The sequence below is a fragment of the Canis lupus genome, chromosome 2 (assembly GCF_003254725.2).
Source record: "Canis lupus dingo isolate Sandy chromosome 2, ASM325472v2, whole genome shotgun sequence".
NCBI lineage: Eukaryota > Metazoa > Chordata > Mammalia > Carnivora > Canidae > Canis > Canis lupus.
In genome coordinates, this window is record NC_064244.1 from 67,357,427 (window position 1) to 67,371,173 (window position 13,747).

A 13,747-nucleotide genomic window follows, 5' to 3' on the forward strand; every position below is an offset into this window, starting at 1 on the left:
GAAAAAATTCTGAGAACCTTCTCATTTGGTCCTCAACCCTGTGAGAAAGGCAAGGCAGGGATGATTAGCTCCTGAACAAAATGAGTTCAAAGAGAGTTACTGATTTAAGTGAAGTCCCACTGCTGATTAGTAGAAGACAGTAGGTTCCCTCCCTGTCTTCAGAACTGCCCTCAGCATGCTTATACTCTAGTTGTGGAGGTAAAATACTTACATACAAGAAGAGACAATGGCCTGCACACAGCAGGTACTCAATTAACACCTCCTGGTGGGGTGGTAATCATGTGGCGGTATTGATGGCAGTGAAGAAGACGGTGATGATGAGGGCAGTGACGATGATAATCATGATGATAGAAGCCAATGAGGCACAAATGTGCATGCTAAATGACCACCAGAGATACTGAATGCTAATGGAGCTCACCTGAGTCCTCTCCATACCAGTCAGTCGGTACATCCATCATGGAACTCACGCCTCCTCCTGCACCATCTGGTCTTCCCTCCAAACCTCGGGAAAAGTGATGGTCCCCATCATCTTTGCTCTGGACAGCACTGTTGCGCAGGAGCGCCTCCAGGAATTGTTTCACGTGGTAGTTACTGTAAGCCAAGTCGACAGCCTGGCCACCGGGCAAACCCTCATCTATGTGGGTCAGGCTGAGTGGGGCGGCATACGGCTGCAGGTGTGCACCACCCTCCACCTCCACCTCCACCTCGTCAGCATCAAACTCCACCTTGGGCTCTATCTGTTTGGGCAGAATAGAGAGGTCACTGTCAGCAGGGCCACTGCCCTGGCTGTCCTTCACCACCAGTTCCAGCGGGTGGCAGCCTCTGCAGTCACTGCAAGGGGATGCTCTTGGACAGTCCACACTCTCCTCTCCCTCGCCTGGAGAGGAGACCAAGCTCTTGGTATCGCAGGAGGTCCCTTCCCTCCCTGAACTGGGACTTCCACTGTCAACCTGATGAGCTGCCACGGCCGCCGCTGCCGCCGCCGCTGCTGCTGCCACCGCTGCAGCCACTGCTGCCTCCTTCTCCATCTTCCGGCAGATATCAAGGGATGACCTGATGTATGTCTTGCAGAAGTTCACCACATCGTTCATCTGCAGGTAGCTGGCAGCCGACATAACTTCAATCACATTCTCCCCACACAGATCCAGCTTCCCAGAGTACAGGAAGTCTAAGATGGTGGAGAAGGCATCGGAGGTGACAATGTCCAGGGAGGCGGTGCTGTGCCGCCCACTGTCCTGGATGTAGTGAATGAGCAGGGCTCGGAAGTAGCCGCTGTTGGCAAACAAAATGTTCCTGTGGGCCTTGAAGACCCGCCCTTCCACAATGATGCTGCAGTCACAGAAAAAGTCCCGCTTTCGCTGTTCATTCAACTCCCCCAAGAGCTTGCCATAATAGGATTGCATCTCCATTTCTCCACCAGCTGCTGCTGCTCTGGAGTAGCCTGTATCTCTGCCAAGATTTTTTTTTTTAAGTTAATTCACCAATCCCAACCTTACAAATAAGATGTTCAGTTTTAATTTTTCTTTTTCATTTTTCTGAAAACACTGGTTCAATACCGTCTTTCTGATACAGGGGCTATTTGGCATCTAACAAAAATCAGAGGTTGTCCAACAGGGTTAATTTTTGAAAAACAACAAAAATAACTAGAACAAAATGCAGGTGGCATAGTACATAGTGTTTTACATAGAATCTCTCAATGAATTTTTTTTTCTGAATGAATTTTTAGAAAAACCTGATGATAAAATACCCATCTTGTCCCCATCTTTCTGATAAGGAAACTGAAACTTAAGAGAAGGTAGGACATGACCCAGCTGTAACAGAGCCGGGACTCAAAACCAGGTCAGTTATCCCCTGGAGTTCCTGCTCTTATGCCTACACTATACTTTCTTCAAGACTCAAAATATAGATAATACCCAAATCTAATACTTACAGTTCAACCCTGACATGGATCTTAGAGACTATACTCGCCTATCTCACCTATTATCATCACTTCATGGAAACATGGTGGATTCTTGGGCTAGCCAGCATACAGTCATCATTCTTATGGTTTTAATGCCCTTTCTGGTTTTGCTAGAACCACCCTTCCCCCATTCTTGGCCAATGTGTCTTGCCTCCGTGGGCATCATCCCCAGGCTCTAGATATAATAGATACCAACATGATCAAGGTATCCCACATTCTGAGCTCAGTGATTAGCTCAGAGATGGCTATGTGGGTTGGCCACAGAAATTAAGAGCAATAAATGTTTACTGGGGGTTCCAAAAAAGAGCACTGTCTACTCTGTGGGTATGTGGGATGTCAGAGATGCTGCCTCACCACCAGGGGAACCAGCCCAGCAAAGATGACGGTCCAGCTCAGGCAGGAGCAACAGATGGAGCCCGGGGACACCATCTGAGCCCCAACCCATGCTGTGCCAGGAGCCAATTAAGTCTCTTTTTTGCCTTAGCAGGTCTGAATTGGGTTTTCTATCTCTTGCAAATGAGAGTCTCCCAACTGACTGACGCCACTATCCTTGGTTCACTCCCCTGAATTTTATGTCCTGGCCCTTGTAGTCAGTGGACTACAAGCCTTTGAAGACATGAGCCACATCTTCTTTCTTTCTTAAAAAAAAAAAAAAAAAAAAAAGATGTTATTTATTCATGAGAGACACAGAGAGAAAGAGGCACAGACACAAGCAGAGGGAGAGGCAGGCTCCATTCAGGGAGCCCAACATGGGACTTGATCGTAGGACTCCAGGATCACACCCTGGGCTGAAGGCGGCACTAAACCGCTGAGCCACCTGGGCTGCCCCACATCTTCTTTCATTTGCTATCCCCCATAGCATCTGGCAGAGTACTTTGGACAAAGTAGGTTTGCTAAATACAAAGGAATACTCCTTTCTTAATTGCTAAATAGAACAGGTATAAATCAAGTTTAAAGTCCTTCCGCTGGTGAGAAAGACAGATGTTGACCTTCTTCCCTGAGATCCCTCCTCCATCTTTTCCCATCATACAAACCACAGAGCCATCCTGTTACAGCACTGCGGCTGGTCTTAAGGGTTAACTTACTTCAAGTTAACATAACTCCGTGCTTACTGATCTTAAGGCCCTGGACCTAACTAGTAACAGAACTAATTTGCTTTCTTTGAGATTTGCAGAACTCTGGCCTTAGAAAATGAAGAACCAGAATTTTCCCAGTCCACAGAGACCAGCAAGTCTGTTTGAAGCTGCCTTGGCTTTCTGATTAGCCCAGCAATTTTTTAACAAAATGTTTTTCTTTTTTAAGGTCACATAAATGGTCACTCTACTGACCTCCCTTTGTGCATCTGTAAACCTTGCCCTCCTTTGGAGAAAGATCAGAATACTCATGCACAACCCAGAATACTCATGTACCATCGAACCAGACCTTCTTGCACAACCTCTGTGCACTGAGGCAATTCTGTAGCATCATTGAATTGCACATAATCAAAGACCACTGTACTACCATAACTGATTAAACTCCTTTATTTTTTTTTTAAGAGTTTATTTATTTGACAGAGAGACCGTGAACAAGCGCAAGTGCACAAGCAGGGGGAGCGGCAGAGGGAGCAGGAGAAGCAGTCTTCTGCTGAGCACAGAGCCCTGTCAAAAAATCTCTGTACCAGGCAGAAACCTCAGAGTTGGCTCTTGTTCAAGAGTCCACCTTCTCCCCAGGTAGCCAGGCTCCTCCCTTAAGTATTGGGTTTTTAAGTAACAAGCAGCCAAAATTGGGTTTCAGTTACCCCTTTTCCATACTGAGCCATTGAGTACACAAAAGTTTCTACAACCAAGTACATCATCTCCCCCTACTTGGAATCACAAAAGGCCTAATTAGAGCTGCCAAGCACAACTAACTCCTTAGCACTCCTCCATTCTACAAATGCAACACAACAATACCTCACCCACCCAGAAATCAGGCACTCCCTCCCCACAAAAGGGTCATCCACTGGCAAAATAGATTCCCCAAGGTCTATGCACTAACTGCACAGACTATACTAATTAAAGACCCTCAACAACCTTATTAAGTGGCAGTTCACACCTACTTTCTATATATTTATAGCAAGTAATGCATTAAGTTTGGAAACTAGACGACTGGGGCACCTGAGTGGCTCAGTGGTTGAAGTCTGACTTTGGCTCAGGGCATGACCCTGGGATCCTGGGATCGGAGTCCCTCATCAGGCTCCCCTCAGGGAGCTGCTTCTCCCTCTGCCTATTTTTCTGCCTCTCTCGCAGTGTCTCTCATGAATAAATAAATTAAATATTTTTAAAAAGAAAGAAAGAAACCAGACAACCAATTAGGGAGAGAAGTTGAGGAGCTTCTATAAGCAAGTAAACTGACAAAAGTGAGAACTGACAGCTAGGAAAAGGTAGAAAAGTTACTTTAAAAATAGACTCAGGAATTTTTTTCAAAATATTAGCCTGAGGCCATGTAGCTAAGTATTAAATGCTCCTACATATTCAAAATGGTCTAAGGACAGCACTAAATTATGGCCTGGGGCTATAATTGATGGGCCTATGTCACCAAGATGATTCTTATCCATTTATATTCTTTTTAAAGTCAAGGAAGTTATGTCATAATTTCTGGAATTTTTTTATCCGAAGTGGATAAAATTAACTTTTGGTTTAGAAAGGAAGAAAACTATCAGATATCTGCACAATTCTAATATTCCCCCCCCAAAAAATTAACCCTGAAAGTTGTCACAGGACTAAGGTTTCACTGTCATTTCCATTTCTTCTGACTGCTCTAACCAAGCCTTCCCATCAGTTCCTCCCATTGCCTTTGACTATCAAAATATGAAGGGGAAAACAAGATCTAGGAAAATGCAACATTTCAATACCACACTCTACTCTTCTTCAGAACTGGGTAGCTCAGTATGTTAAGTGTATGCCTTTGGCTGAGGTCATGATCCCAGGGTCTTGGGGTCAGGCTCCCTGCTCAGCAGGGAGTCTGCTTCTCCTTCTCCCTCTGCTCATTCCCAACCCATTCCTGTTCTCTCTCTCTCAGATTTAAAACAAACAAACAAACAAACAAAAAAAGAACTGAAAGAAAACCATATTTTTCAGTGTGCTAATATCCACTGTTGACATGGATGTAATCTGGAACACCATTTCAGAGAGGAATTTGGCAATATTTATTAAAATTTAAAATGCACACATCATTTGGGTTGCCTGGGTGGTTCAGTCGGTTAAGCATCCGACTCTTGATTTTGGTTCAGGTCATAATCTCAGGGTCATGAGACCAAACTCCAAGTCAAGCCCCTAGATGGCTCAGGAGTGGAGTCTGCTTCAGACACTCTCTCTTTCCTTCTCCCTCTGCCCCTGCCCCCCTCTGTTCATATGCATGCTCTCGCTCTTTCTCAAAAAAAAAAAAAATTTTTTTTTAAAGATTTTTATTTATTCATGAGAGACAGAGAGAGAGAGAGAGAGAGAGGGAGAGGCAAAGACACAGGTAGAGGGAGAAAAGCAGGCTCCATGCAGGGAGCCCAACGTGGGACTCAGCCAGGTCTCCAGGATCACACCCGGGCTGAAGGTGGCGCTAAACTGGTGGGCCACCGGAGCTGCCCAGAAATTTTTTTTTAATTAAATATAAAATGTAAATTTTTTAAAAATGCACACTTCTTTTGCCCCAGAAATTTCAATGTAAAAATTTAGTCTTTTGGATGTTGCCAAAAAACATCAAATTACAAGTTCAGAGATCTCCATTCACCAGGTTTTTGTACTAGTGCAAAAGTAAAAATAATCTAAATGTCCACCAATAGGGGACAAGTTAAATCAATGAGGAACAATCACACAGGGGAATACTATGCAATCCTGTTTTTAATGAGCTAGAGCTGTGTGTGTTCATTATGGAAAGGTCACCGAGATACATTAAGAGAAAAAGGCAAGATGCAAAACAAAATGTACTATGGTACCATCCACATATGCGTGATTTTTCCCCAGCAAGGTTATACAAACAAGAGTTAATAGCAGATATCCTTGAGAAGAGGGATTAAGGGTAAGAGGTGTGTGGATGGACCTTCACTTTTCATTTTCAACCTTTCTGTACTGTCAGAGTGTTTTACTATGTCTATGTTCTGCTTTCATTTTTTCTTTTTAAACAAAGGGAGGAAAGGAGGAGGCACAGAGGATAAGGAGTTGGCTGAGAGAAATAAACTAGGGTAGATACAGTACTTAGTCTGAAGAATAGTTTTATCTACAGGGCCTTCTCCCAAGCCACTTCCATCTTTCACTGGAAGATGCTCCTTTCCAGCAATAGTACCCAAAACCCATCTCCTTTGGCTTTCTCTCTGCAAATAATCTAGATTCCATTGGGTCATATAAATACTGCCTAACCTTGCAAAAGTCTGTCCCCAACCCTATACTTGGCATATACTGTGGAAATCGTTACTCATATCACTTGCCTTTAGTGTCTTGCATCCCTGGGACATGCTGTGGATCACTACTACTCCTTGGAAAGAAGCTCTTTGGGTATACTGCTCTCAGAAGTACAATTATCCACACTCTGGCAGGGACTCCCCCCGCCCTCCCAGCCCTCTTACTGTTCCAATTCAATTCAACAGTTACTGGCTATATACAATGCCTGACACAAGGAAGATGCCAGAAATAGAAAAAAACGAACCCAGGAGAGAGCAGGTGCCAACACTACCCCCTGCAACACACTCCCACATTCCCCAGGGAAACCTACCCAGATCACACGACTGTGTTCATTTAGGCACCAAAACCAGGCTTGAATTCCACCCCGACTCTGACTTGACTCCTTCAGTCTCATCAACCTAAGAATAATGAAAACTGCTCATTAAAGAAAAGTGCGGGGCGGGGGGGTGGAGGGGGTAGGAAGTAGAGGGTCGCCTGGTCGCCTGGATGGCTCAGTTGGTTAAACGTTGGACTCTTGGTTTTGGATTCAGGTCATAATTTCAGGGTCATGAGATCAATGGAGCCCTTGGTCCGGCTCCTGGCTCTGCTCAGCGGTATCAGCTTGAGACTCTTTCTCCCTCCTACCTCCTCCCCACCTCTCCCTGGCTCGCTCTCTCCCTCTCCCTCCCACCCCTCCCTCTCTAAAATAAATAAATAGGGATGCCTGGTGGCATAGCTGTTGAGCTTCTGTCTTCCTCTTAGGGCTTGGGGTGTGATCCCAGAGTGCCGGATTGAGTCCCACATTGGGCTCCTTGCGTGGAGCCTACGTCTCCCTCTGCCTGTGTCTCTGCCTCTCTCTCTCTCTCTCTCTCTCTCTCTCTCTCGGTCATGAATAAATAAATAAAATCTTAAAATAAAATAAAAAACATAAAAAAAGAAAGAAAAAGAAACCTGTTCATCAATTGCTAGCATTTACTAAAAACCACTTCTCATGAAACACTGTAGAAAGTACTTTATAAGCATTAAGTTTTACCTTACAATAACCCAATGCAGTAGATATCATCGTTATACCCTCTTTTTCAGGAGAGGAAACTGAGGCTCACATTTATAGCGAATACACCCAAGCGAGCATCGGAACCAAAATCGGGTTGATTCCAGAACTGACACGCTAACCACAATGCCAACCTGACTCCCCAAAGGGTTGGGGAAGTCACTCCTCTCCCAACGCACGGAGTGGAGGGGAACGCCACAGCAAAAGAGTTTCCATTTCCACCGAAAAAATTTCGGTTCACCTGCTAAGCTGCTCCCAAGACAGGGGGGTTCCCTCCGCCCCCTTCCAGAGCCAGACCACCCTGCGGAGATCACGGGAACCAGTTACTGGACTGGTCTTCGGCTCCTGGGGGTGGGGAACAGGGACCTGCCCCTCCCGTGGCCTCCTGCAAACAAAGTGACCACCGCTGCGGCGAGCGCTGCCCCAGCCTGGCGGAGCCCTAGCTCCCCGCCCCGGCACCGTCGCAATAGGCGGGCGCCCAGACCACCCAGCTGGACGACGCGGCGACAGCCCGATGCCAGGAAGGGGAGGCAGTTGCCGCCGCGCCGCGCCACCCTGCTCCACGCTGGAGCCCAGGGAGGGTCGGTCATCCAGCTCAGGTTCGCGCCGCGCGGGGCTCAGGAGTAGCCCAGGCCGGGCGGTCCGAGGGAGGCCGACCGAGAGGGGAGTTCCCTGCCCGCTCCCCCCACCTAAGGGCGACCTCCTGGGGCGCCCCGAATCTTCCCCCAAACCCACGAAAGCTGCAGCACAAATGCGCTTCACGGGTCTCACCTTCCAGCTAGATCCAACCGCGCGGCCGCCGAGCTCCGCGCACCTACACGCCCCCCCTTCATTCACCTGTCGCCCCCTCCGTGAGAGGCGAGGCAGCTGACCAATCACAGGGGCTCCTGGGCCTGGAAGGCGGGCCCTTCGGCCAGCAGGTTCGTCCACGGCGCCCGCGCCGCCTCGGAGGCTGCGCTCTGACCGCGCCGGCGCTCGCGCGGTGACGGGAGTTGTGGTCTCCGCGTTCCTTTCTCCGCCAGAGAGAGAGTGGACGAAACTACAAGTACCGAGATACCAAGAACCGCCGCTCACAGAAGGCCGGAGCCCCGTTGGGTCTTCTGAGTCCCACTTGAGGGACCTGCCAAGTGTTGATGCCTTTGTCCCGAGAGCTGGGAGCACGCTGTGCGCGGGAGGGCCGCCGGAGAACAGGAGCTCTGACCTATCAGTCCGCACACATTTTACTTGCCCGCGCTCCGCGGACATTCTGAAAATTAAGTGAAATGCTTTCACCCACTCAACAGGTTTTTACTGAACACCGCAACTCTCTCTTCCCTTGAGAACCTTTCGGTCTCACGTATACAAGTGAAAACAGGCAGCGGTGGGTGCCCTTGGTACTCAGTAACAACACTGGCATGTTGTGGGACAGCTGTGAACGAGACAGACCAGCGTGGAGCTCGGCTCTCCTAGGGGACGTATCAGTTTGCTGGGGCTGCTGTATCCAATACTACAAACTGGCTTGAGCAGCAGAAATTCGTTGTCTCGCAGTTCTGGAGATTAGAAAGACGAAGTGTGGGCAGGGTTGGTTTCTTCTGAGGGCTTTGAAGGGAGGATCTGCCCCAAGCCTCTCTCCTGGGCTCGTAGATGGCCCTCTTCGTGTCCACCCGGCGTTCTCCCTATATATCTGTGTGGATATTTACCTTTATATAAAGTCCCCGGTCGGGGGCGCCTGGGTGGCTCAGTGGTTGAGCGTCTGCCTTTGGCTCAGGTGAAGGGACATTCCAGGGTCCTGGAATGGAGTCCTGCATCACACTCTGTGCAGGGAGCATGTTTCTCCCTCTGCCTATGTCTCTGCCTCTCTCTGTGTGTCTTTCGTGAATAAATAAATGAATAATCTTTTAAAATAAAATAATAAATAAAATACCCAGTCCTATTGAATTAGGGGTTCATTCTACTCTAGTACAACCTAGTCTTAACTAATTATTACATTTGCAACAATTCTATTTTCCAAATAAGGTCACATTCTGAGGTGCTGGGGGTTAGAACTACAATGTAGAAATGTTGGGGCGGTGGTTCAACCCATAACACAACCAATAACAACCCATAACAATTGGGAGATGGCCAATAAACAAGTAAACAACTAGAGAAAGGAAATATACGAAGTGCATGGCAAAGAATTAAAACAAGTTGGTGATCCAACAAAGTGATTCGGTAGCTATGTTGGATGGAGGCTCAAGGATGGCCTCTCAGTTGGTGATCTTTTAGCAAAGACCCTAATGAAGAGTGAGCCATGCTAAGGCTAAACAGAAAAGCATTCCAGGCAGGAGAAGAGCTAGTAGGGAGGCTCTAAAAACAGATTGGTATATACCTAAGAAACAGGAGGATGGACACTGGGGTGAGGGGCTGGGTGATAGGCAGACCAGTTTAACGAGTGTGTCACCTGTGCAGTCCCACAGAGCTCTGCACTCAGAAAAGCCCCATTCTTTTTTTTTTAAGATTATTTATTTATTTATTCATGAGAGAGAGAGAGAGAGAGAGAGAGAGGTAGAGACATAGGTAGAGGGAGAAGCAGGCTTCCCGTGGGGAGCCAGATGTGGAACTCGATCCCAGGACCCTGGGATCACAACCACAGCCAAAGGCAGATGCTCAACCACTGAGCCACCCAGGTGCCCCTTACCTTAATTATTTTTTAAAGTATGGAGAAAAAGCAATCACAGAGAGTATTAGTTAATTTAGCAAGTCAGCTAAGTGTAGGTCAATTAAGAGAAATTTTTAAAACAAATTTAATCCAGATTATGAGAGATTAAATTTTTTTAGCAAAAGTGTAGAATGTTAGCTACTGAGCTCCGAGGACATGTTCTCTCCTCCCTTACCTTAAGAATTTGATCCTTCCTTAATTGATAAGATTGAACCCTCATGGCTAAAGAAAACTTAAGTCCTTTCTTGACCCTTGGCCAGAACCAAAGTCCAAACATAACATGTCTTGGAGAATGAAAAGCAGACAAAAACTAGGGAAAAGGAATTCTGCCCCTAAAAAACAATTAGAGGAATCTGCTATTTTATTTCATGAAAAAACAGATGGTTATTTATGGAAGTGAATTTGGAGGGCACTTACTAAGGAAAACCCAAATATAATTTCAGATCAAAACGAATTTATTGGTTTGAGTGTACTCATTGGAGATTTTGCATCCAGTGTGCTTGCTCTGACAGCTGATAGCTGTTATTCTAGTAATTTGAAGTGTTGGTTTATGCAAACCTGCACACAGTACCAACCTATCATTAATTTGAATGACAGTAGAAACCTCTTGGCATAAATTCAAAGGAATTCAGAGGAATAAATTCAAAGATCTTAAGAGTCCGTCATTTATTGAATCTGTTTAAGCATCTTGCTGACCAACCCAATACTTCTATTCTTTGAAAAGGCACAGAATTCACCTCCTTTACCAAAGCTAAAGGAAAATTGATAAGGGAAGTGACAAAATCATTAAAAAGCACTTTACTGACCATCATTTCTAAGCCAGGAATGATAGTGGATAGGTCTATAATTGAAATACACTCTCATCTCAAAGAGGATGAGAGGACTCTGGAGTGATACAGCCTAGGTGGTGGCAGTTACCCAACAAATACAAAGTGAGAAGTGTTACTAATAAGCAGCAGGGTTGCCATGAAATCAGAGTGATATGATCCACAGGGATCAATTAACTGATCATGGACAGTCTACTAAATTCTCATTCAATTTTTATGACAGTAACAGGAAAAAAAGAAAAATAGTTCCATGCCCAGCAAACAAAGGCCTATCTTGACACAATAGACAATTTTGATCTTTCATCCAATTCCCATACCTGAGTCATTTCAGGTACATAGACCACTGAATAAAAAGATAGTTAAGGACCCTTAAGGAAAGATCCAACAGGGACGCCTGGGTGGCTCAGTGGTTGAGAAACTGCCTTCAGCTCAGGGCGTGATCCTGGAGTCCTGGGATCGAGTCCCACATCGGGTCCTTGCATGGAGCCTGTTTCTCTCTCTGCCTATGTCTCTGCCTCTCTCTCTGTGTATCTCTCATGAATAAATAAATAAAATCTTTAAAAAAAAAAAAAGAAAGAAAGAAAGATCCAACAATAACACTGCAGGACCATACCATTAGCCTTTTGCCTGTCTTTCTCCAAAGAACTTGTGTGCAAATATCCAAACGTTTTGGGAACAATCAGACAATAGCCACAGTAAATCCTGGACACTCAGAATGCTTCTGTGCTGCACTAGAGTGTGGACTTTACAGGAATGTATCAATCAGTGTCCAGTCAGGAAAAGAGACCACCCTACATATTTCAAGCAGAGAGGAACTTAATGTGGGGATTTGGTCACAAATATACTAGAAGTGTTTTAAAATGAGGGAGACAGATGGCACTTTCCAGAGCCCCAGGAAATTGCCACTGTTCTTGGGCTGAAGCCTACAACCCTACACTCACTACTGACAGTGCTGGAGGGTCCACTGTGGCCAAAGCAAAGGCACCTCCTGAAGCAAAAAGGTTTCTCCCTTCTTCCCACCTTTAAAGATAATCAAATGCATCCCATTGGCAGAACCTAACTGAGACCCAGCTATTGATGGAGTCTAGAAAATAGGCTTCTGGCCTTGGCAATCCAGGGGAGATCACAGAGGGTCAAGTGAGAGGCTAAGTACCAAGAGACAGTATGAAGCCTAGGAAGGCAGGTGATAAATGGAGTTTTGGGGGTACCTGGGTGGCTCAGTGGTTGAGCATCTGCTTTTGACTCAGGTCATAATCCTGTGGTCCTGAGATTGAATCCCGCATCAGGCTCTCTGCAGGGAGCCTGCCTCTCCCTCTGCCTTTGCGTCTCTCTGTGTCTCTCATGAATAAATAAGTAAAATCTTTAAAAATAAATAAATAAATGGAATTTTGACCAAAGTCTACTCAAAGATATATATAGCCCCCAAATCCATCTCCTAGTTTTTCCTCATTTGTATAACTAGAATAAATACCTTAAACTACTGGCAGAATCCTACACTGGCTTCCAGACCATAGGTCAACAGCTTTTAGTACAGGAAAAACAAAGTCCAAGTTGTTGAGGTGCCTTATTCCCCCAAAATGTGAATTAAAATAAAAGATCCGGGATGCCTGGGTGGCTCAGCAGTTGAGCATCTGCCTTTGGCTCAGAGTGTGATCCCAGAGTCATGGGATCAAGTCCCACATCAGGTTCTCTGCATGGAGCCTGCTTCTCCCTCTGCCTATATCTCTGCCTCTTTCTCTCTCTCTCTCTCTCTCTCTCTCAATCTCTGTGTCTCATGAATAAATAAATAAAATAATAAAAAAATAAAATAATAGATCCTGAGAGCATCGCAAAGATTAATGCCACCATGAAAGACTTAATCACCGCCATGCAGAGGTGGTTATTTCTATCATATTAACACCTATGTCTTCATTTAGAAAGTGGAAAAGACAGCCTTGAAGATGACAGAAGAATCTTGTAAACCTAATCAAGTGGTGACCCCGATCACAAATACTGTTCCAACTGTGGCTTCTGGGAGGACATATATCAGTACCACCCCCAGGACTTGATAAAGCAAATGTATTTTTCTCCACTATGACAAAGAATATATGAGTAGCAATTACCTTATAATCCTGCCTCAAAGAAAAGCCAATCCTGCTGCTGAATTCTCTAATTTAGTCTGTAGGAGCCTTGACCCTACTGCCATTTGTATCATACCAGATAGGTCAGTGCAGAAAACAAACACTGCTCCAGATATTTCAAGCAGATCTTGCTTGCCAGCAGCCACAGCTGCAGAAAGATGCCCTCTTCCTTACTTCTGCTTTCCCAAATCTCATGTGGGTATACATCTACTTGAAGGAATTGAATTTACATCCAGAATGTTAGCTGTAAGGGAGTCTAGGAAGTGTTTTTAGCTTTACAAGTCCATAGAAGAAGGGTGACCTAGAGGTCAAGATTCAGTCCAGGTATCAGACACTTCATCCCATAGGCTATCACACCGGTGGCCCCAGGCTGACATAACCCAAGGAATAGAATAGCAGGGTGCCGAAGAATGGAAGGTAAACCCAGTAAAAATATATACCCTGCCACTTCATTAAAATTCTAGGTGTCACATGATCTCAGACACTTCAGGACATTCCCTCCCACGCAAAGGACAGGTTGCTGCATTTTGGACTTCCTTCCTCTTAGAAGGAGCCCCAGGGCTTGATGAGTCTCTTTGGATTTTGGAGGTGACATACAGTATCCTGGTGCACTGCTCCTACCCATTTGCCAGTCTCCAGCTTTGAGTAAGGCACAGAACAAGAGAGAGAGCAAAAGAGACCTCCCTATGTGGTCCAGGCCACATGATGCACATAGTTCAGCCTT

At 45.8% G+C, this 13,747-nt stretch overlaps 1 protein-coding gene across 3 annotated transcripts in view; it reads right to left on the minus strand.

Annotated features, from left to right (window-relative positions):
• ZBTB8B (zinc finger and BTB domain containing 8B) overlaps positions 1–8,332 on the minus strand; it is a 32,266-nt gene extending 23,934 nt beyond the window's left edge. The window contains exons 1-3 of one of the 3 annotated variants that reach the window (XM_025447328.3): positions 8,171–8,222; positions 6,680–6,767; positions 419–1,449 (exon numbers count right to left, since the gene is read on the minus strand). In XM_025447328.3, the coding sequence (XP_025303113.3) occupies positions 419–1,409 (991 nt within the window). In that variant the 5' untranslated portion in view covers positions 1,410–1,449; positions 6,680–6,767; positions 8,171–8,222. Of the gene's footprint in view, positions 1–418; positions 1,450–6,679; positions 6,768–8,170 lie in introns of all 3 variants that reach the window. The other 2 variants (XM_025447327.3, XM_025447329.3) reach the window with 2 other exon arrangements.
• Positions 8,333–13,747: the final 5,415 nt, after the last annotated feature.